This window comes from Macrobrachium rosenbergii, chromosome 8, assembly GCF_040412425.1.
Source record: "Macrobrachium rosenbergii isolate ZJJX-2024 chromosome 8, ASM4041242v1, whole genome shotgun sequence".
Classification (NCBI taxonomy): domain Eukaryota; kingdom Metazoa; phylum Arthropoda; class Malacostraca; order Decapoda; family Palaemonidae; genus Macrobrachium; species Macrobrachium rosenbergii.
In genome coordinates this window covers 36149846-36172918 of record NC_089748.1, presented here as the reverse complement: position 1 = coordinate 36172918, position 23073 = coordinate 36149846, and the positions used below count along the sequence as shown (strand labels likewise).

Here is a 23073-nt window from a genome sequence, read left to right as displayed (position 1 = left end):
CCAAGCTCTTGGGCTTGTATGAAGGATTTATTCTTAAATGAGAACTGAAAAAAATCACAGTAAAGTTAAAGAAGTAAGGCAGGTAAGTAAGAAGAGAACAGGAGAATGGATGAAATGTAAAAGCAGAAAGCTATGAAGCTGGGAATACAAGGGAAGCTACAAGGAGTCTTGAGTATCGAGCAAGCTGAGAAAATAACCTGTGAATTATTTTTTTGTCTGTTGTAGCTTCTGTTGCTACAATAAATTTAATTAAACCACCAAGTCAAATTGCTTGACTCATAAAGCACACGTAAGACTGAAGGCTTGTTCTTGCGACCCTTCAGTGCCATCTTCCAATGTGCTATGCAGGCACAGTAAACCAAAACCCCCTACATTTTTTTGGCATTTGATTGTAACTACCATAACAAGGTAATCTATTTTATGGATGCAATAGAAGTATTTGTACTGTAAACTTTCTGAGAGGAAAGCTACAAAAAAAGTAAAACAGTCTTTCAGTGCTTGAACTTCCATAAATTATGGTGCAGTACATGGAAGGACAACAGTCCTGTGCCTGATATTTCACAATCACATTAGAAAATTATGACTGGCAGATTCATTCATCGGTGAATCAAACACTCTGCAAACATTTACCTCTACTTGTAGAAGAGAAGTGTTTAAGACTCTGATAGTATTCATTGCTGCACACCATAACTTGCCGGCTACAGCCATCATTCTTGTGACTGGTGCAGCTGCTGTACTGATGCTTACAACTTGCCTGTCTGCTACATTCCACCCACCGGAGATATCTCGTCTATATACTATGATATCCCCATTGGCTAAAGATGCAAATACTCTGTTGTCTAAGTGTCTGTTGAAAGAAGAATCATTGCTTATGACAATTTATCGACCTATGTGTATTTTCGGGTAGGGAGTTTGGCCAGCCTATTGATGAATAAGATAAGGGGGGGGTTAGGTAGTGCTTCTTTGTATTATAAAAGTTCTATTTGCCAAGGTTTTTGCTGTTTTTAGGTGATTCATACTGTTTTTAGAATTTTTTCTGCAATCTCATAATGGTTATAAAAATACAAAGTATGGCAGATCACAAAATAGGCATAGAAGATCAAGAATTACTGTACTTTAATTGCTTTTTAAGATCTGGAACCAAAGTACGTTTAATGACTAATTTCTTATGAATTAAGATTTCATATACCATTTCATATATAACTGTCAAGCTAAACCTAACAAGAGTGTATAGAAACACCACAACATACAAAAATATGGGATGTTAATATCTATTCACATGTTTTAACACAGAAGAATAAACACTAAATAACTGAACTGAAGCCTTTGCTTTAAGCTTCTTAACATTACCTGACATTATCTTGTACTGTATCTGAAAAAATAATCTTGTACTCATTAAATAAATCTTAGTCATATCTGTAGACTTTAAACTGGAGGCCATACTGCAAAGAATCTTCAGTGCTGTTTATGGTATGACATACTGTAAGCAGTATGCCTTAAAAGGTTTTGCAGTAATGACAATAAAGCATTAAAAGATTTTTTTTTTACTTAGCAGCTTTTAAATGCTACTTGGAATAATTTAACTAATTCTTGGTGGGTAACTGCATTACACGTACTATATTTGTCATTGCTTTTACAGTATGCAACTTTACGATAATAACTTACATAATACAATGAACTGGAGATCCAGGCTGAAACTTGAATTTATTTTTCTTAATTCTAATGGTATCTGAGCAATTGTAAACATGAATGAAACCATCCTCTGTGCCCAGCCACATAGTAGGTTGTTGATTCTCTGAGTCATCACTCCCCATTTCTGGCGGAAGTGACTCGCTGCGACGTTTTCTTATGTCTTCCTCCATGGGGATGTCTTCGTCTTCATCATCATCACTTGAGTCTCTGTGTAGAATCAGTAATCATTAGATGATTAAACCACATTTTTTAAACTTCATGCTATAACACTGTCCAAAATAGAATAAGAATCTTACGTACCAAGCAATTCCAACAAATTCACATACAGACATTAAATTAAGCAACTTTCAGGGTCAGGGAAAATCTATCACTGGTGTTTGATATGTATTTCAATGCGTACTGCATCTCCTCATGTGTTAAGCAAGCTTTTTACACTTGACTCCCTGTTTATGCAGTAGTTCAATAAGACCAGTGACATTACATTTCTGCATTTCGATAAGGATCCTCTGAAGAACATGTTCTTTATGGAGAGGTAAAAATTGGAGCAAGGTGAAGTTGAAGAAGATGAACACTTAGTTAGGAAGGGAGCAATGGAAAAACATCCAAACTAAAGAAAGACAGTAGTGCTGGTAGGGGCCAAAAACTATCATGAAAAACCTACAATATTATCTACAGTGTGCCTATAGGATGTACCCTTCTATGGGGCTTCAAGGATGTATTATAGGGGCTGCATTTGTGCTTCCTATTCAGATGAGAGAGAGTGATGAAAGTAAAGTATTCATAACATGATATTTCAGGGTTTTGACATCCATCAGCTGAAGGAGAAAATAACTCAACAAGACATCATCTGACACAGCAATGTAGAGATGACTGGACTACGGGTAGAGTATCTCATTAGTATGTAGAACAAAAATTTATGAGATGTACATGTTTGAGTTTCCCTATTCTCTATGCATCACCCAGGATTACTTAAAAAAAAATGGAAGGAATAATGATTATTCCTGACTACAGAATTCTGAAAGGGCAGATTGTATTACAATGAGAAAGTAGATGAGGTATATGGTGTTTAAGGATTCAGATAGTTTAGGCATATGATGCAAAAAAAAGAAAACATGAGTCTGTGGAAAGTTAAGATCATGCAGAAATGGCACATATGAGCGCTTGGATTAAATGAGAATTCAGGGCAAAAAGTAACCACAGTAAAAGACAATGGAAACAACTCATCACTTATGTCTATCCCTGTAATGGGAACAATGTGACAGAAAAATAATAATGATTTCAATCAACAGTGGAAAATAATGTGCATACAAGGGATGAGTGCTGGAAGAACCACATAATACTGTACCTGAAATGGAAGCATCAGAATGAAAACAATGATTTCAAGTAAACTGGTATGATAACATACTGAAAATTTTTTCCGGGCACAACAAGTACTTTCCTGACTTCCCTTTAAAATTCTAAAGTAGATGATTGAGTTAGGAAACCATTTGTATCCTAACAAATATACAAATTGTACAGTACTTTTGTATAAGGACAATTTCTTTCATTAATAAATGCTCTACATATTCTAAATTAACAAGCAACAACTACTTTGAACTCGCTGCAAGTTCTGTGATCGCTTGAAATGAACATTTGTACTATTGAACAAAACTAACGTAATCACACTTAATACATTTGTGTGAAACTATATAATATACAGCACTATACTTACAGTTGTGGAGCAGCTGGAATGGATGCAATAGAGAGAATTCTAGCATTGCAAACCCCGTTGCAACAGGCTACAGTTGGGTCTGGTTGCAAGCTCAAAACACAAACTTGTCCTACGTATCCATCACTGAAAATTGTCAATTGTCAATTTTATGTTCACTGTGCTGCAGACTTAATTACATACTAGCAGATCTTTTTAAAAACTTTAATCTTGTTTACATTTAATATTTTAATCATTATAAAACTCATTATGATAATAATAATAATAATAATAATAATAATAATAATAATAATAATAATAATAATAATAATAATAATAATAATAAATATATCATAAACACAATGTACTTTACTTGTCAGTCATGAGCAGCAGTTTTATTTTACACAAATTACTATGAAAATATTAAAAGAGAATAGTTGAAGAAAATAAAATCTTTGATGATGTTCTATTTGTACTGAACACACTAGTGTACTATACACTGAAGTAGGGAGGTACACCTTACTCCAACATAAAGTTGCACTATGTACTAATGTTTATGTTACACTGTGTATGGTCAAACTCTGGGCCATTAATGTTTGAAAAATTGAATAATGAAAGAAACTTTCATTCTGAGAATACTAAACAGTAACAGGGAACCTTCAATACTTAAGTTCATGTGCAGGAAATGAATGGTGCCTTGGTGAGAAAGGCTTCAAAGAGTCGCTTTAGCTAAAACGACATGCATGTGAAGCCAAAGAAAAATTCTTTGACATACACATACCTGAGTTTTGAAATTGTGAGCTAAGAGAACTATGATCCTTGTTAGCTAAAATTTTGACCAATAATTTGAAGAATATGCACAGCCAAACAAAAGCAAACATAACTCTTCACCTATATGTAGTACCATTTACAATGTGCCATACAAGGAACCACCTATGGGGTGTGTAATGGTGCTTTATTTGTAAAAATAATAGGTTTGTAATTACCCTGACATAATACAAAGCCAGTGCAATAAATGCATGAACCTATTAAATCTATATCTACTTATTCTATATCTACTTGTTCCCTTCAAAATAGTTCAACTGGCTAAATACAGTGATGTGCCATGTTTTTTCTAATCTGGGACATATTTTCCAGGATGGCATGCAGTCCTCTTATTAACCGTTTTCCTGAATCTGCTGTAAGGTTTGAAAATACCACCCTTTCAAGTTATATTTTAATTTCAGAAAGATGCCAATTAGAAATTTATTTGAGGTCAGACAAGTAAACAAAGAATTCCACATGAAAGTTTTAAGGCATTGGAGATATGCTGTTCCTTTGTTTTTTAAAAAAGTTTCTAGCATGTTGTCTCCCAAGTTTAGTAGATTCTATAGATTTTTATGTTGCTGTAATATCTTTGCAGATGAGAGCAAGCTTAGTAATAAAGTGCCTGTTCCAAAGAGTGGCAAATCTGTAGACTGCAATAATTATAGGCCAATCTCTATTCCCCCTGTGTTTTCCAAAGTTGCTGAAAACCCTATTTTTAAGCCAATATATAAGTACGTGGAGCCTAAAGGATTGTTAGCTGACAGTCAATATGCATATAGGAAGCAGCTAGGTATCAGCGATGCTCTTTTAGACTTGACATGCCATTTGCAAGGGAACCTTGATGAGAGTTTGAGTGCGGAGTCATTCTGGTAGATTTTAGTGCTATTTTGATCTAGTAAATCGCAAGGCACTTATTTATAAACTTCAGAATCATGGAATGGGTGGATATGTTTTAGGCTTACTTCAAGATTTCCTTACAGGTAGGCAGCAGCGAGTTGCTGTGGACAGGATCTTTAGTGAAACAAGACCTATAGTGTCTGGAGTACCACAGGACAGTGTTCTTGGTCCACTGTTATTTTTAGTGTATACAAGTGACATGGTTGTGGGCCTGGGAAACAAGATTGTTCAGTATGCTGATGATGCAACACTTGTGGGTATAGTAAAGTCTCCACTTTTGAGAAATGAAGCTGACCTCTTCCTCAATCAAGACATGGACAGGATCAGGGAATGGTTTAGTCGATGGGGTATGAGGCTGAACTCCAGTAAAACGAAAACACTATTGATTAGTAGATCTTGTGCAGATTTCCCACCCCATCCTCCCCTTTGGGCAGATGTAACTTTTGCTGAATGAGTCTGAAGCTTTAACTATCCTAGGTGTAACATTTGACTCACATCTAACTTTTGAGAAACTTCTAATGAAAGTTTCAGTAAATGCTGCACAAAAGTTGGATGTTGTTTGTAAGGCCTAATATATTTATAACAGTGATAAAATCAATGCAACCTGTTTTAGGTCATTTGTACTCCCTTTACTAGAATATTGTTCTCCAGTGCGGATGTCTGCTTCCGCCAGAGATTTACCTCTTTTAGATAGAGTGGTTTGTGGTGGTAGGTTTCTGTTTCCTAACTGTAGTAGTCGTGACTTGGACCATCGATGGATGGTCTCTTGTTTGTCACTTTCCCATGAGCTCATTTCAACAGATCTTTCACATTCACAATTGATCCATGGTCCTCTTTATCTGCCTAGAGCAACCAGATTTGCTGAACAGCAGCACCAATATGCAGTAAATGTGCCTCACTGTCAAACTTCTAAGTTCCAGAGGTCTTGTGTTCCTCACACTGTTGGACTGTGGAACAGCCTCCCAGAGGATGCCGTGCAATTGGAACTTCAGAAGTTCAAGCGAAGGTGAAATGCATTACTACCCTAATACTATTCTCCTTGCATTTTAATAGTTTACATTTTTATCTATTTGTTAATTTATTAATTTTTTTTTTTTTTAATAAGTGGGATCTCTCCTTTCTGTATTTCCCTTTACCTCCTCTTACTGTTCCTAATGAATACCGTATTCTTTGGAAGCTTGAATACGTTTCATCTTCTGAATAATAATAAGGAGTTGTACCAGACTTGAACATTGCACCACGATAAAGTGTTGGCACACAGTCACTCCTTATTCAGTTTTATTGTATGTATCTAGCAAAGTATTAAACAACCACTAAGCCCCTGCCCCAAAGCCCAACTCAAATGATTAGCCCCAGCATACTTTTTTCTGTTCACAAAGTTAAAATTCAACCTTGAAGGGACATTGTTTTAAAACCTAACATGGAATTTACTGGGATATCAAACCTGACAGCCATCCAAGAAATCACACAATGGGATGTTATGAATGTGGAGACTTTTAGGAGCAGTGTGTAGCCAGTTGAGTGAACTACTTTGCCTTGTTGTGAAATAAGAAGCTGAGTTTTCATAGCATACTCTTGGTCTTTTATTGAATAGGCCTTGTATACTTTAGGAATTAAAATTTAGTTTATAAAGTATTTGGAATACAATGCAAATACAATACTTTCAGAAATTTCCATTATAAAATATTCTGCAAAAATAATAATCCTCAGGATATTACTTGAAATCCATAATGATATCTGCAGTTATATCCTTTCCTGTAAAATGCATTAGATGGCAAAATTTTATAGCTACTTTTACATTAGTTTTATTTCTTTACACAATGATTTCTTCCAAGACGAGATATGAAGTATACTATAATATATCTAAATTTCAATTCTCTTACCTATTACAAACCCAGACATCTTTTAGATTATGGGCATTGAGACCAAGAGTAGCTGTGGCACAGGTAAACTGAAGTCCTGCTCTTGTCTTTCTTATAGGTAATGCTGAAACAAACTCTGGAGGAGGTCTTCGATCTGCAGACATAGCTGTTGGATGTAGAATGAAAAATTATGCCTTGTTAAAAGTTTAATATAATTACCAATGGCATATAAATAACTGTTATTGCAACTGAGGTTCATTACATTAGATATATTCAAAATAAACACTAATATAATCTCCTTACCTAACTTTTGTTTAGCATCATTAAATGCCTCTTCCCACAAAGCTCGTTTATCTGCACTGCTAAACATGAAAGTAAGATTTTCCATCCCTTCTCTGCAAAAAAAAAAAAACACATAAATGTACTCTTACTGAAACAACATCGTCAGCAAAATGGAAATCATAACAGGCAATTAATTATAACAAGTTTTCAAGTTTAACCTGAAAAATTCAGAAACAATTTTGCAAACATACTGTGTTGTAATGGTGAGCTCCAGTTCCATCAGTCGAGAATCAGCACCCTGTCGCTCTTCTAACTGCTTTTGGTTTGTAGAAATCATTTCAGTAAGGACTTCTTCCAAAGGTCCCTTTGGACAATGCAGACTTTTAGTCAGTTTACTTATATGTTGGAGTGTCTGGCGATCTTCATCTAGAGTTTCTACTTCCCGGACAAGCTTTTTCATACTTTCATCACGAGCTGTAAAATAGAGTTGGAGTACTTTACAATGAAAGCAGTTTACAAACCTCATTATAATCAAATATATACCTTAATATTTTCAAACCACTCATTATCAGACAGACTAAATTTCTAAATATTGTCTAGGATGTATACATACTAAAAACAATCACAGTTTTCAAAGATTTGGACAATAAAAAAATTCCATTTTAATAAATGTAGACTCATCTTGAATCTGTGAGATCTGGAATGTATATATATAATAGCTATACTAAATACTGTATACCACTGCTAATTAAAGCACTCCAATATTTTAAATGAAATATATTTTTATTCAGAAGGATTATTTCTTCATATTTCTTACAACTGTTTTTATATCCTTTCCATGTTTATAATTTTCCTCACATTAAAAAATTAACTGAAATACTGAGTTTCTACATAAATACAAATGTAACTGATATATCCAAAATATTTTTAAAAGCATTCACACCTGGGAGGGACCCATATTCCTTACGTGACAAGACAAACTGCTTACTTACATCGAGCAATGTCCAAGTCATCAAGTGGAATGAATTTGAAGAGTTTGAATTTGTTGGATTCTAAGGAACTTAATACAGTAAACGGTAGACTGTGGAAAAAGAGAGAAAATATTAGCTGTATGTAATTGTAGTAGCCATAATGCCCTCTTAACTTCTCGAATTCTTCGCGCTTTTTGGATATGCTTGTCACTACAAAGCCTTTGGATCCAAGTGCAAGAAATATGAAGCAATTATTGTATGATGTCTGGTAGCGGGAAACAAACCCACATCCCATAATCACAACGAGGTCACGTGGTCAGGTTGGCAACGTGACCTCGCTGTGATTATGGGGCGCAGGTTCATTTCCTGCTACTGGACTTCATAACTGCTTCATATTTCTTGCACTTGGATCCAAAGGCTTTGTAGTGACAAGCGTATCCAAAAAGCACAAAGAGTTCGAGAAGTTAAGAATGCATTGTGGCTATTACAATTACAGTGACCGGCAGACTATATATATATTAACTGCATTAATAATTACATCATGTAAACACCATTTATTACTACAGTACTGTAATATCTAAAAAATACATAATACTCTAGAGCTTTTTCTGTTTATGCAAACTGATTAATTTAGACCTGAATAATATGACTATTCTACTTCATATATCTTTCATAAACACAGTATTTTAATAACTAATTCACAACATAATTTAAAACAACCTTCTATATCGTGCACATTTCAAACTTCTATTTGCAGTTTTCTTAACAGCAGTTACGTTATTTAATTTCTCACTGTTTTAGGTTCTGTAACACTATCTTTGCACTTACTTTGATCCTTTCCGTATAGTACCTGATCTTCTCTTGATAGCTGTGATGACAAGGAGATCAGAAAAGAGAAAGAGACAACGCTCTTTTCGCGTACCCAACCCAAAGTGCATTGTCACAAGATCGTGCCTTAGGAACGTCCTGTAATGGGAAGACTGTTATAAACCCGGATTAAGAGTTCACAGGAGTAACATGTCAGATATAGGTAAGTTCCAAGAGAACTGCTCATCAGAAATGTAACTTAAATCAGCTTTGTTTCTTTGCCAAAATACACTTTGCAGCATTTCATGACCTGTTTTTTGCTTGCAATCTTGGATTTTTAAAATAAATAATGATCAAATTGTTCAGAGCCTTTTGCAAAACACAGACAAAATGTGTTAGAAAACTGTATTACTCTTCAGTATATATTTTACATTTCTTTATACAGTATATAATGTATTACTAAAAGCTTAAGAGAAATAAAATACTCGTATTGACAATATTTCTATTTTTTAGTTGTTAAGAATATATATAAGAATATTTATCTTGATAGTATTAACAATACTCAACTGAACTTGGGAATGGGAATAATTCTCTCTCTCTCTCTCTCTCTCTCTCTCTCTCTCTCTCTCTCTCTCTCTCTCTCTCTCTCTCTCTCTCTCTCTCACCTATCTGGTTGTACTAATTCTTCAAGGCCTTCAATGATGTTCTCCAACTCCTTAAGGAGAAGCTGCTGTCGTTCATGCTGTAAAGCTTCCTGTTCAACAGCATTTATTCGAGCCGCTATTTGCTGCACAACTCCAATGGCTTCTGTTAACAGATTGTGGTCCGGATGGTCTCGGCTTGTATGTTTCAGCAGACGCTGCGGAGGGTTAAGGTAATATGAGAAGAGTGAAATAAGTTGTGCATGGGAAATTAAAATAAAGTGGCTCAAGAGTATGTGGGTATTATGTGCTAAGTTGGTAATCCCCAGTTGCATCACCTATGTATTGTGTCTGAATGTGATATTATTAAGGGGTTTTTCCAGCAACATTAACAGCGTTTTACAGCACTGTAACTTGATGTCGCATCAAGTTACGGCACTGTAAGCGCAGCTGACAGCACTAACAGCAAGAATAGGCATCGAGTTAATGGCACTTACAGTGCTGTTACTTGATGCAACATCAAGTTACGACAAGATAACTCAATTTATGGCGCCATAAATGCCAATTTAAAGCGCCGATAACAGCAAAAAACCGACTTACGGCGGAAATCAACTCATGGCGCGGTGCTGGGATGGATTACCTACCATAAGCTGAGGACACACTATATGAATCCGCTGATCATGAGGGTGAGGGCCAAACAATTGGCGCTCTGTCTGCCTGTTTGTCTTTATAAAGAAATTCTTTTTAAGGTAACTTTGATTGTCTCTACAGCATTATGTTCAAATTTTTAGAGATGCTTCAGCATTGTATCAAACATATTTTCACAAACCCCAATGTCTAAACGACATTGGGTTTTGTGAAAACGTCGTTTAGACAAGTTCAAAGTCAGATTTTTGCTTACATTCATGGTACTAAATTAACAATTTAGTATGGCAGTCCCTGCTTACCGGCAGCACCAGTTAATGGTGTTTCGGGGTTAGGGTGCTTGGCTAGCGATGTCGTTAACTGGATTTTAGGTGGCGGGTAGAGATTTTCGGCACCATTAAGTGGTTTATCGGCGTCAGTACACGGTTTATCTGCGCCGATAACTGGTTAATGGCGCTGTTAAGCGGGTTTTTCGGTTATCGGCGATTTTCAGTTAACGGCACCCCCGCCATTCTCCAGGAACTGCCTACTGTATTTGTCTTATCATTAACTGAGGACACACTTCCACCTTAACCCAGGTCACCTGGTCAATTTCAAAGTAAAGCTTATGGTGATGTATTTTTTTCCTTCAAAACCAAGAAAAGGAACAATTTTGACTTGAAGCAAGACTATTATTTTATTTCTTGAACTAAATAATTAAGGGATTTAATGCAGTCCTCATGCCATACTATGATGAAGATGACTGAGACACCATCAAAAGTTTTAGCTCCTTCTCTCCTAAAGAAAATTATAAAGACGTGGAGTGATGTTTAACCTTGGTTCAACGATTCACATGAAAGAGTGTAACATAATGAGTAAATGAAGCTCGTACTTCCATACTAAAATTACACCCAGATCTACAAACTGAAACCTCCCAGTGAGCAACTGCAAATATTTTACAGGCTTCTAAGTATTTATTATAATAATGATTTCACAAAGAAACTACAAAAAAAATAACTCAGTCTCATTCTTGGTGGACCAAGTTATATCATCATCTGGATTTAACCAGTTATTATAACTGAGATCACCAAAAATGAATGAACATACATATGAAGCAGACTCATAAATCCATTAAACATACAGAGCAACTTTCCACAGAAAAAAGTGTTTATGTGAAAAAATAAAACTGGCAAAAATAATAAGACAAGAGATGTCAACACAAAACTACAACACAAGTCAGAAAAATGAAGGTGCTTGTTCATGGTCCTTTAAGCTTGTCTGCATCAGCAGCACACTCCATAGTTACACAGTGAAAGGGATGAACTACTGTACTTCTGCTGCTAGATAATGCAATAATGTGGCCCAAGCAAAGTGGGGATGCACACTGAATAGCACACACTGATTTGTGTGCTTGTATTAAGGGAGCAAATGGAAATCCCAGATTACAGATAATATCTGCACAGACTTCACATCGGTTAACAGATCCCACGACTAAGCGTACTTTGGTTACAGAGTCGTACAAAATAGAATACCAGGCCCTAAGTAAGGTGGGATCCAGGAGTTATATTATAGAAACAACGGGAAAGATATTTCAAAACCCGCGAATAAAACCTGCCTATTTTGATGACCAAAGAAAAAAAAAAACCCTGTAAAAATGTACCTGCAATTTTAATAGACTCACAAAAAGTAATTTATTCATGTAATAAAATCATAATTGTGGTATTTCTCGCTGCACAGGTTTTCCGCAAATAATGGGTAGATATGTTCCACAGAGAAACCAGCGGAGTGCCTTGAGGTCAAGTTTGCCAGGATGTTCCCTTGCTCTTGCCTGAAATTAAAACTCATACTGTGGTACTCGCTGCACAGGTTTAATAAGGGAGTTACTGAGGATGTTCGACAAAAAAACTGGAAAAATAAAAATAAAAATATTTACAAATGAAATCAATCACAACAATTTTTTCTTAAACAAGATAAAGAAAGAGATGCATAGGTTTGGGAGGTCCATGCATGTGTTTTAAGTACTCTAAAACAGTAATATGAAATTGGAGAATTTTGCAAAGGCCACCTGGAAGGGATAGAGAGAGAGAGAGAGAGAGAGAGAGAGAGAGAGAGAGAGAGAGAGAGAATGCCACTTCAGTACTATTATGATCAACACCATTTCAAACTACTAACGAACAATAAGGACAAATGAAACGTGTCCACAAAACTGACACTAAAATGCAAAAGTATTATAAATCTAAGGTCCTAAACACCACATTTCATATACTCTGGCCAAGCCGTAGCACTGCAGAGTGCATACTGTTGCTGTAAAACAGCTTTGAGGCAACATATCTGCCCTAAAATGGAAGGCTGCAGTATCTGCAAAAATACAAAACAGAAAAATGGTAGACGCTCCCTTGCCTTACTACTGATTGTACAGATACTGCAAATGGGACCCCCTAAATACTTGTGGAAAGCACTGAAGAATCATTCTGCAACAGCAGTAACTTGTGCATTAGTGTTTCACTGGTGGCATATCTCAATTTTGAAAATTTTGCAGATACTGCAAATGGGACCCCCTAAATACTCGTGGAAAGCACTGAAGAATCCTTCTGAAACTGCAGTAACTTGTGCATTAGTGTTTCATGGGCCCAATAGGTGGCATATCTCAATTTCGAAAATTTTGCAGATACTGCAGTTTTCCATTTTGGGGCAGATACGTCCAATTTTTTTTTTTTTTTTTGACTTCAACTTACCACAAGGAAGTGCTTGAAGGCGGGTTTTGCTTGAGCTGCTGCCTTTGCTGCCTCTTGCGCTGTCTTCCAGTTGTTTGTGAAAGCAGTGTAGCTCTCGACGACTCCGGGGTCGTTGACCTGTGGCCAGAAAAAGACGTTCTTAGTTCAACTTCCAATTAGCACTTACACGTTTTACATTTGAATCTAAGTATTGGCATTCATGTGCACATGACCACTCAATACTGTGCTCACTGTAAATGTATACAATAAATATCTAGGCATACTATCTGATTTCTTTGACAATTTTATTTTTACACATTTTACATTTAAATCTATGTATGAGCAGGTGTTTATGCAAAATCACACCCTCCATACTGTAAATACATACAATAAATATTTAAGTATAACATTCTCTTTCAATGTAATGTTCTTCGAATTTTTTTGCTTTTTACACAACTTACATTTAAATCTTTGTACTAGCATTCGTGTAAATATAACCCCCGCCCCCACCAACTGGTCTCACTGTAAATATATATATACAATAAATATTCAAGCATAATATTTTATTTAAAATGTTCTTTGAAATTGTTTTGGTTTTTACACAATTTACATTTAAATCTATGTACGAAGATGTGTGTACACATAACTTCCCCCTCCCTCCCCACACTCACTGTAAATATACACAATAAATATTCAAAAACATAATATTTAATTTCAGTGTAATGTTCTCTGACAATTTTTTTTCAGGTAAAATGAACTTTTTGATTTTTTAATAAGTTCTAACTTGTTACAAAACTACGCAAGCTTATTTCAGTGTAATGTTCCTCGACAATTTTTTTATGGAAAATATATATTAAAAAAATATATCAAAGTCCTTCTGGGCTCTGTAGGTTCATAGGGCAGGCGCTGATCTCCTGTTTCTTAGGCACAAATTTTTAAATTTTTTAATCAGTTCTAATCTTGTTACAAAGCTACAAAAGCTTAGTGAACATTTTCTTTTCTAGAAAATTCGTTTTGTAGTTGAAGAGTACCACTTCATATCCGAGTTTGTGGATAGGTTCGAAACCGTCGGCGCATCTTTAAATAATCTCTTTGTAATAAAGGCTTTGTAGTGAATATCCTGTCCTTCTCTCTCTCTCTCTCTCTCTCTCTCTCTCTCTCTCTCTCTCTCTCTCTCTCTCTCTCTCACAAACAATACAATTTCGTAGGTGTCAAATTTATCAGTATATTCTTTTCAGTACTTAAACTAAGAGTGATGTTTTTGTTATTCTCCGTAATTATCGCTAAACAAAACAAGTGAAAAATGCGCCAAATTTTCTTCGGCGCAATCGAGTTTTCTGTACAGCGCATAATCAAGGCCACCGAAAATAGATCTATCTTTCGGTGGTCTCGGTATAATGTTGTATGAGCCGCTGCCCACGAAACTCTCAGCCAGCCGTGGTGGCCTGTGTTGTTGCATTGCCAGACGCACGATCGTGGCTAACTTTAACCTTTAAATAAAATAAAAACTACAGAGGCTAGAGGGCTGCAATTTGCTATGTTTGATGACTGGAGGGTGGATGATCAACATACCAATTTGCAGCCCTCTAGCCTCAGTAGTTTTTAAGATCTGAGGGCGGAGAGAGAAAAGTGCGGACGGACAGACAAAGCCAGTACAATAGTTTTCTTTTCAGAAAACTAAATCCAACGAGTTTATTCTGCAGAAAAAAAATATAATACCATTATTTCCCCCTTTTATTTTCCACTTCCACCCTCACATTTATAACGCAGTTATACAACCAATAAATCGATTTATCCACCAGTCATACATTCTATTTTTGATCGCTTACTGTTGCTACTGATGCTGACTAAAACAATCTCCTTTCCTCAATTACGACGCGTTCCAAAAATAGCGAACTTTTATTCCAGCATGAAAAGCTGCTGCGCAACAGGTTGAAAACTAATCAAAGAGACCTCGTCGTGTTTTTTTTTTATTGCTTTAATTACAACCACTTTTTTTTGAAGCTCTGATTAGGTCTGCACGCCCCCCCCCCCACCAACAAAAATGGCGGTACTAATGATTCTCTATGGTAGACTGCTCTTCAGACCGGGTTGGATTTTCCCCGAGACGTGACCGAGGACCGGGACCTTTCCCTGAAAAAAGCGGGACGCCATATCTTGAAAACTAGCCATAGAATTTTCTTGAAAATAATCTCATTATGTTTCCCACACCCAAATTACTCTAGACCTGCTAACCTATCATAACCTAACCTAGTGGCATGGCCAAAAAAACATGGCTGGTGCAATATTAGCATACATCTCAGGAATTTGCGTCCGGGTTGCATTACCGATTGAAAAAAAGGGCATGTATATAATATATACTCGAATATACTAACTTCCTCTTCTTCTTCTTCAAAGGATACTGAAGATTTACAAACCCTCTCAAGAAGGACTGGAATAAAACCACGGTTTTGTTTTCATTCTGCTTCGTATCAGTAATATTCTCGTGCTCAGACAAACAAATGTTTCCAAGGAAAAATAGATTCTCTAAGGAAGAAGAGGAGGAGGAGGAGGAGGAGGAGGAGGAGGAGGAGGAGGAGGAGGAGGAGGAGGAGGAGGAGAGAAGAAGAAGGAGAAGGAGAGGAAGGAGGAGAAATCCGATCACTCGACCTGAGGTGAATTTCGAGAGAGATCCCCTGAACTGCTAAGCATTTACAGTAGGAGGCGTGGTGGTACAGCTGGGTCCTAACATCGGGTCTTTCACTTTAACCGAGCAGAGCATCGACGCCCCGGAAGGGAGGAATCGCTACTTCATTCACATTCCCTTTCCCTGACACACAAGGGCTTCGTGTTAGTAATGTGGTCACTCTGACACCTCGTTCGATCGTGCTTTCGGTGAGATTCCGGTCCGGAATACAGGACTGCTTGACGGGTCTTTCGGTCGTTTAATAGACCTTGTGTGTGTGTGTGATGTGTGTGTGTGTGTGTGCCGGCATGGTGATGTGTGTGTGCCCATATGTGAACATACGTATACGTTCTGCCAATAGATTAAGCACATCCTTATGCCGGCATAGGATGATGGACTTCAGAGCACACAGACATAACAGGTGCGCGCGCTCTCCCGAGGGAGCGCCGGAATAATACAGTCGGCGAGATAAATAAATGCCCCGCAATAGCTAGAGTTGGGAGGGCGCCCCCCTATCAGCCATCTCCCTTTACGTGTGAAGGGAACCAACCTTGGTGATTTAACTACGTCCTCCATAACGGTGTAAACTGACAGGGAACAACGATGGCAGCCAGATACCAAAGAGGGGCCCAAGCAACCTCTCAAGAAATTGCCGCAGTGGCTGGCGATAGGAGAGAGAGAGAGAGAGAGAGAGAGAGAGAGAGAGAGAGAGAGAGGATGCGGTGTAAGATGAGATGGAGGAAGGAGGTGGAAGGGAAAGAGGGGGGAGGGGAAGGGAGGGGAGATATTAGAGGGGAAACTAGTGAAGAGAGTAGTGGCTTTGAGGCACTGGGGGGAAACCCACCCAATTGCGGCGGTGGTGGACTGAATCTATGTTTAATAATTTTATATAAATGCGTTTTGTTCCATCGACTTTCTGCGTTTATCCATTCTTAATCTATAATCGATCTTTCTTTTTTTGAGAAGGATTTTTTTTATTAATGTTTCAATACTAATATAAAATCTGTTTACATATTATGTCATAACTGATGCTTCAATGCTAATGCAAAAAATCTGACTATATATATATATATATATATATATATATATATATATATATATATATATATATATATATATATATATATATATATATATATATATATAATATCAATTACGTTAGAAAATGGAATCTCCTTCAAGAAAAATCCTTAATCAACAATTTATCTTTTAATGAAATTTATTTTTATTGTTTTAATACTAACATAAAGTCTGCAGACAGATTCCACGACTAATATATATATATATATATATATATATATATATATATATATATATATATATATATATATATATATATATATATATATATATATAAATCATTTGGAAAAGAGAATTTCTATATATATATATATATATATAAATTATTTGGAAAAGCGTTCAGGGGCAAATTTTACTATACATAGATATTCCGGGATGAAGTTTGGGCTACATAGAAAAAAATGCCCTTTAATGCTAAAGGTTCAAGAGTACCGGATATTGTGCTGTTACCCTTTTTCTTCACCCTTTAACCTTCTCTCTAGCCGCTCTGCCTCTCTCTCTCTCTCTCTCTCTCTCTCTCTCTCTCTCTCTCTCTCTCTCTCTCTCTCTTTCCGACTCTTTCTCTTCTTTGCTCTATGATGACAGAGAGAGAGAGAGAGAGAGAGAGAGAGAGTGTTTCCTTTGAAGAGAGAAGAGATTCATTTCTGTCTTATCTTTCTTTGATGATGTGTTAGAGAGAGAGAGAGAGAGAGAGAGAGAGAGAGAGAGAGAGAGAGAGAGAGAGAGTCTTAGCCTATTCTTTGAGAGAGAGAGAGAGAGAGAGAGAGAGAGAGAGAGAGAGAGAGAGAGAGTCTTAGCCTATTCTTTGAAAGAGAGAGAGAGAGAGAGTCTTAGCCTATTCTTTGAAAGTGAGAGAGAGAGAGAGAGAGAGAGAGAGAGAGAGAGAGAGAGAGAGAGTCTTAGCCTATTCTTTGAGAGAGAGAGAGAGAGAGAGAGAGAGAGAGAGAGAGAGAGAGAGAGAGAGAGAGAGAGAGTCTCAGCCTATTCTAAGATGAGGGCTATTTAAATTCCGGTGATGAGGTAATTGACAGCTGAACGAGACTCACCCTATTTCTCAGTAATTGCAATTGTTGACATTCGAGATCGATTCGCCCCACTAGGCGAGATTAATGCTGCTTTTCAGTATGACAGTTTTCTGTAACACAGCACTACTAGTTTTCTAAAAAAAAAAAAAAAAAAAATAAAGAATGCGCCCAAGTTTCTTCGGCGCAATCGAGTTTTCTGTAAAGCCGCTACTGCGTATTCAAAACCACAGAAAATAGATCTACATTTCGGTGGTCTCGGTATAATGCTGTATGAGCCGCGGCCCATGAAACTTTAACCACAGGACGGTGGTGGCTTATCCTATATCGTTACCAGAAGCACGACTATGGCTAAATTTAACCTTGAATAAAATTAAAACTACTGAGATTAGAGGGCTGCAATCTGGTATGTTTGATGATTGGCATACCAATTTGCAGTCCTCTGGCCTCAGTAGCTTTTCAGATCTGAGGGCGGACAGAAAAAAGTGCGGACAGAAAAAGTGCGGACAGAAAAAGTGCGGACAGAAAAAAGTGCGGACAGAAAAAGTGCGGACAGAAAAAGTGCGGACAGAAAAAGTGACAGAAAAAGGCGGACAGAAAAAGTGCGGACAGAAAAAGTGCGGACAGAAAAAGTGCGGACAGAAAAAGTGCGGACAGAAAAAAGTGCGGACGGACAGACAAAACCGGCACAATAGTTTCCTTTTACAGAAAACTAAAAAGCTAACATCTGCAAAAAGCATCAACACAAAGTCAGCATTTTCTCTCCAAAAATGGAAAACTGCAGTATTTGCAAAACTTTCGAAATTGAGATATGCCAACTATCGGGCTCGTGAAACACTAATACACAAGTTACTGCAGTTTCAGAATGATTCTTCTTCAATGCTTTATTTAGGGGGTCCCATTTGCAGCATCTGCAAAATCAGTAGTAAGGCAAGGGCGTATCCACTATTTTTCTCAAGTTTTGTATTTTTGCAGATACTGCAGTCTTCCATTTTAGGGCAGATTTGTCAAAGTTTTACTACAGGACAATTTAGTCATTCTTCTACCTGATTACAATTATTATATGGACTGCTTGATTTTATACAAATGGATAAGCTGATATGCATAGTATAAAGTATATGTATGAGAAATTATATTTATGTTATTTCTAAGTTATTTTCTCGGATATAATCATTATCATCATCATTATCAACAACTTCGCCACCATGACTATCATTACAGCAATTGAGGTATGAACACTGTCCCCCCAACCTTTACTGGCAACTTTTAGGAATTCTCTTCTTGGCTCTGTTTTCCCCACACTCGCATGACACTCCATCCTTCAGGAGCCAGATCAACCACTCCGTTCGGGGTCAAGTCCAAATCGGGACCCCCCTCCCCCCACCTCCCCACAGACAAGGGACGAGAATAGTTAGCTCGTCCTACTAGTCTTCTATATCTCCTGCAGGAGTCGTCAATCTTTTAAGGCACCTCACTACTAAAACGAGCACTAATCAACAACTGTGCAGTGGAATATAAAATTCAGACTAAAGCCCAAGCTCTGGGACCTATGAGGTCATTCAGCGCTGAAAGGGAAACTGACAGTAAAAGATTTCAAAAGCGTGACAGGAGGAAAAACTACTGACAGCTGCGTTGTGACACAACTGTCAGGAGACGGTAGAAAGTAGGACGGAAGAGAGATTATGAACGGAGGTACAGTAAAAGGAATGAAAGGGGTTGCAGCTAGGGGCCGAAGGGACGAATCGGCAACTATGGAATTATTCCACGTCCAGTTCTCGTTCCATGCCGACCGTTTTCCCCACCTCTACACACTGGTTGCGTAATATTCGAGGCGTGGTCTTAATTCTCTTCTAAATCTTTAAAGAGTTCCTAGTATTCCGTACATAACTTTTTAATAAGTATTTTATATAAAGGATCTGGCCTTGAATTTACGTACTATACTTTGAAATGAAACTAATCCGTCCTTATCTGAACAGTTTTGATTCTGGGCAATCAAGATTGACGTGTGGTGTAACAGGGATTTAGAGCTAAATAATGTATTTTACTACAACTCAAAATATTTCTACCGCTTTGCTTGAAGCGCCTGCGTCTACAGTTCTTCCACAAACTACTTGAACTGTATATATAATGTTTAGCTATAAAAGCGTAACTTTTCCGTTAACTTACCACAAGTTTACAAGAAATTCTTATACCTGGCAAAAACTCTTATTTTTCAGCTTAACTCGCAAAAGCATATAACAATTTTTTTCTCTCTCGTTTCAGCCATAACAAAGACTTACTTCATTTGTAAATTCCTTTAAGAAGGAAGAAAGTTAAGCAAAGCAATCTCAGGTGACATTTAGCGAGGTATAAAGGGAGATGGGATATATTTAAAATCCTGTGGAAATTTGACCGAACTCTCTGCTGAAAAGTTCTCCCTTTTCAAGAAGAAGTTCGCTAAAACCGACAAATGCAAACTGACAATTGAAAGTAAGAACTGAATTGAATTGAATTCGGGCTAAAGGCCAAGCACTGGGACCTATGAGGTCAATCAGCGCTGGGAAATTGACAGCAAAAGGTTTGAAAGGCGTAACAGGAGGAAAACCTCAAAGCAGTTCCTCTATGAATCAATTGTTAGGAGAGGGTTGAGGAAAGTAAGATGGAAGAAACAGAATATGAAAGGAGGTACAATAAAAAGAACGAAAGGGGTTGCAGCTAGCGGCCTAAGGAAGGCACGCTACAAAGAACCTTTAGCAATGCCTACAGTGCACCACGTGAGGTACACTGACGGCACTAACCCCCTACGGGGACGAAAAAACAATTTACAAATTCGAGAACAAAATCGGTTTCCTCCATCTATTCCGTCCACGTACTTGTTAGATTTCTGTTCCTAGATTTTTTAAAAAATTAAATTCAAGATACTTTAGGAATTGATATTCATCATTCACTATCGGTCAAACTGGGCTTTAATCCCATACCACAGAAAACTGTACGATCTCTCGATACTTACCGAATATAAGCCTTGATCTGTTGTGGTTTCCTAGTCTTAAATTACACTAGTTTCTAAAAGCACATAATAGATATTTATCACTTTTTCATTTCCTCTCTCTCTCTCTCTCTCTCTCTCTCTCTCTCTCTCTCTCTCTCTCTGGGTTAGTGTCGATGAGCACAGTCCTTTGTTTCAGCCAAGTCTTCTCATACCGCTTCGCTTTCCTCGCCCTCACTACGTGTTCTATTTCCCAACTCATATTTCACTTGTACCTTCATTACATATTATCTGGGACAGATGATCGCAAGGGAGTAATTGTGGAGGTGGCTTTTTTGAAAAAAATAAACAACGAGAAAAGAAGAAGAAGAGAAAAGGACACGAGAATGTCGAGCTTTCTTTGTGTATAAGGCTTTCTCTGAGTCTGCTGCTGGGGAGACGTTGACTTTCTTTGTTCAAAGGTTCACACTTTTCTCTTAACAAATTCATTATATTAGTTTTTTAACCTTTCTTTTTTTTGCCTTTATTACTTTCCTCCATCCGGTACGACGACAGGTGAATAAATATTAAAAGGTGCACAATTATCATCGCGATCGCAGAATCTTGGCAGAACGAACAATGGAACGCAGAGTGAATTTCCATTGATGATTCCGGTCAGGTTTTACCTTTCATCCAAAAATAGAAGTAAATCATTTCTCGTTTTTAAAGAGCGCGTAGGACGCAATGGGTGTACAGGAAGCGCGTACAATTCGAATACAGGAAATACAAACATTTCAAATAATACAAACATTTCAAACTCACCCGATACAGAATAATAAGGTATTTGCGTTCTGCCGCATAAACAGTATCATAACTGCAATCTAAATTGCTCAAAATGATTAGCAAAATATCCGTATTTCAGGTCTCCAAAATTAGTGATGATGTTGATTTTTATATTTTAATAAAATATAGTCGTAACTTATATAAAACAAGTAAAAAAATGCGCCGATGTTTCTTCGGCGCAATCGAGTTTTCTGTGCAGCGTATAATCAAGGCCACCGAAAATAGATCTATCTTTTGGTGGTCGCGGTATTATGCTGTAGGAGTCGCGGCCCATGAAACTTTAACCACGGCCGGTTGTGGCCTATCCTATATCTTTGCCAGACGCACGATCATGGCTAACTTTTTAACCCTAAATAAAATAAAAACTACTGAGGTTAGAGGGCTGTAATTCGGTATGTCTGATGATTGGAGGGTGGATGATCAACATACCAATTTGCAGCCCTCTAGCCTTAGTAATTTTTAAGACCTGAGGGCGGACAGAAAAAAGTGCGGACGGACAGACAAAGTCGGCACAACAATTTTCTTTTCAGAAAACTGAAAATAAGACGTGACGCTTCTACGTCTATTCCAGCCAACATCGCCGGTCCTTCTAATTCTACGTTATATTCTGATTCCTATTCCCACGCGGGGATTTTTGTATTCTGTAAAACAAAACCTTAAGTTATTCCAGTCAACACCGCTGGTCCCCCTAATTCTACCCAGTACTCTCATTCCCAATTCCCACGTGCGGCTTCTAATGAGGCTTAGGGCTACTGCCGCCGTGCCGGCAGCGCCCTGGCGAAAAAACGGGAATGGGAGGCAGGATTCCAGTCACGATTCCAGGCACTTACCATCTGTAGGAAGATGTCCCCTACGCAAATGCTGGCGTCCCTCGATTCCAGCCTCTGTCGCATCTCCTCCATAAAACGCTCGTGGTGGCCGTGGATTTCGGGGACCTGAAAGATAAAATATGACAACAAAAATTATTTTTCATAATTTCACATTTATTATTATTATTATTATTATTATTATTATTATTATTATTATTATTATTATTATTATTATTATTATCATTCACCACTGAATATTATTGTGGACCTGATATACAGCATATCCCGTTCTCGATCTAGAGGAGAGAGACCTATTATTATTATTATTATTATTATTATTATTATTATTATTATTATTATTATTATTATTATTATTATTATTATTATTATTATACAGAGGATAAACCCTGTTTATATGGCACAAGCCCACCAGAGGGGCCACTGAAATGAAATTCAAGCTTCCAAAGAATATGGTTTGTTATTATTATTATTATTACTATTATTATTATTATTATTATTATTATTATTATTATTATTATTATTATTATTATTATTCACCACTGAATATTATTGTGGACCTGATATGCAGCATATCCCGTTCTCGATCTAGAGGAGAAAGACCTATTATTATTATTATTATTATTATTATTATTATTCAGACGATGAACCCTATTCATATGGAACAAGTCCACCACAGGGACCACTGAAATGAAATTCAAGCTTCCA

At 37.1% G+C, this 23073-nt stretch overlaps 2 protein-coding genes across 2 annotated transcripts in view; both read right to left on the bottom strand.

Moving 5' to 3' along the window:
- Positions 1 to 12175, bottom strand: part of LOC136840703 (rho guanine nucleotide exchange factor 17-like) — a 36228-nt gene extending 24053 nt beyond the window's left edge. Inside the window, exons 1-10 of the mRNA XM_067107505.1 lie at positions 12099 to 12175; positions 9671 to 9864; positions 9027 to 9164; positions 8220 to 8308; positions 7479 to 7701; positions 7249 to 7340; positions 6967 to 7111; positions 3404 to 3526; positions 1666 to 1899; positions 631 to 847 (exon numbers count right to left, since the gene is read on the bottom strand). Coding sequence (XP_066963606.1) covers positions 631 to 847; positions 1666 to 1899; positions 3404 to 3526; positions 6967 to 7111; positions 7249 to 7340; positions 7479 to 7701; positions 8220 to 8308; positions 9027 to 9136 — 1233 coding nt within the window. The 5' untranslated portion in view covers positions 9137 to 9164; positions 9671 to 9864; positions 12099 to 12175. The remainder of the gene's footprint in view (positions 1 to 630; positions 848 to 1665; positions 1900 to 3403; positions 3527 to 6966; positions 7112 to 7248; positions 7341 to 7478; positions 7702 to 8219; positions 8309 to 9026; positions 9165 to 9670; positions 9865 to 12098) is intronic.
- The window catches only part of LOC136841110 (rho guanine nucleotide exchange factor 10-like protein), a 144046-nt gene continuing 132951 nt past the window's right edge, over positions 11979 to 23073 (bottom strand). The window contains exons 5-7 of the mRNA XM_067108157.1: positions 22369 to 22473; positions 13006 to 13122; positions 11979 to 12098 (exon numbers count right to left, since the gene is read on the bottom strand). Coding sequence (XP_066964258.1) covers positions 11979 to 12098; positions 13006 to 13122; positions 22369 to 22473 — 342 coding nt within the window. The remainder of the gene's footprint in view (positions 12099 to 13005; positions 13123 to 22368; positions 22474 to 23073) is intronic.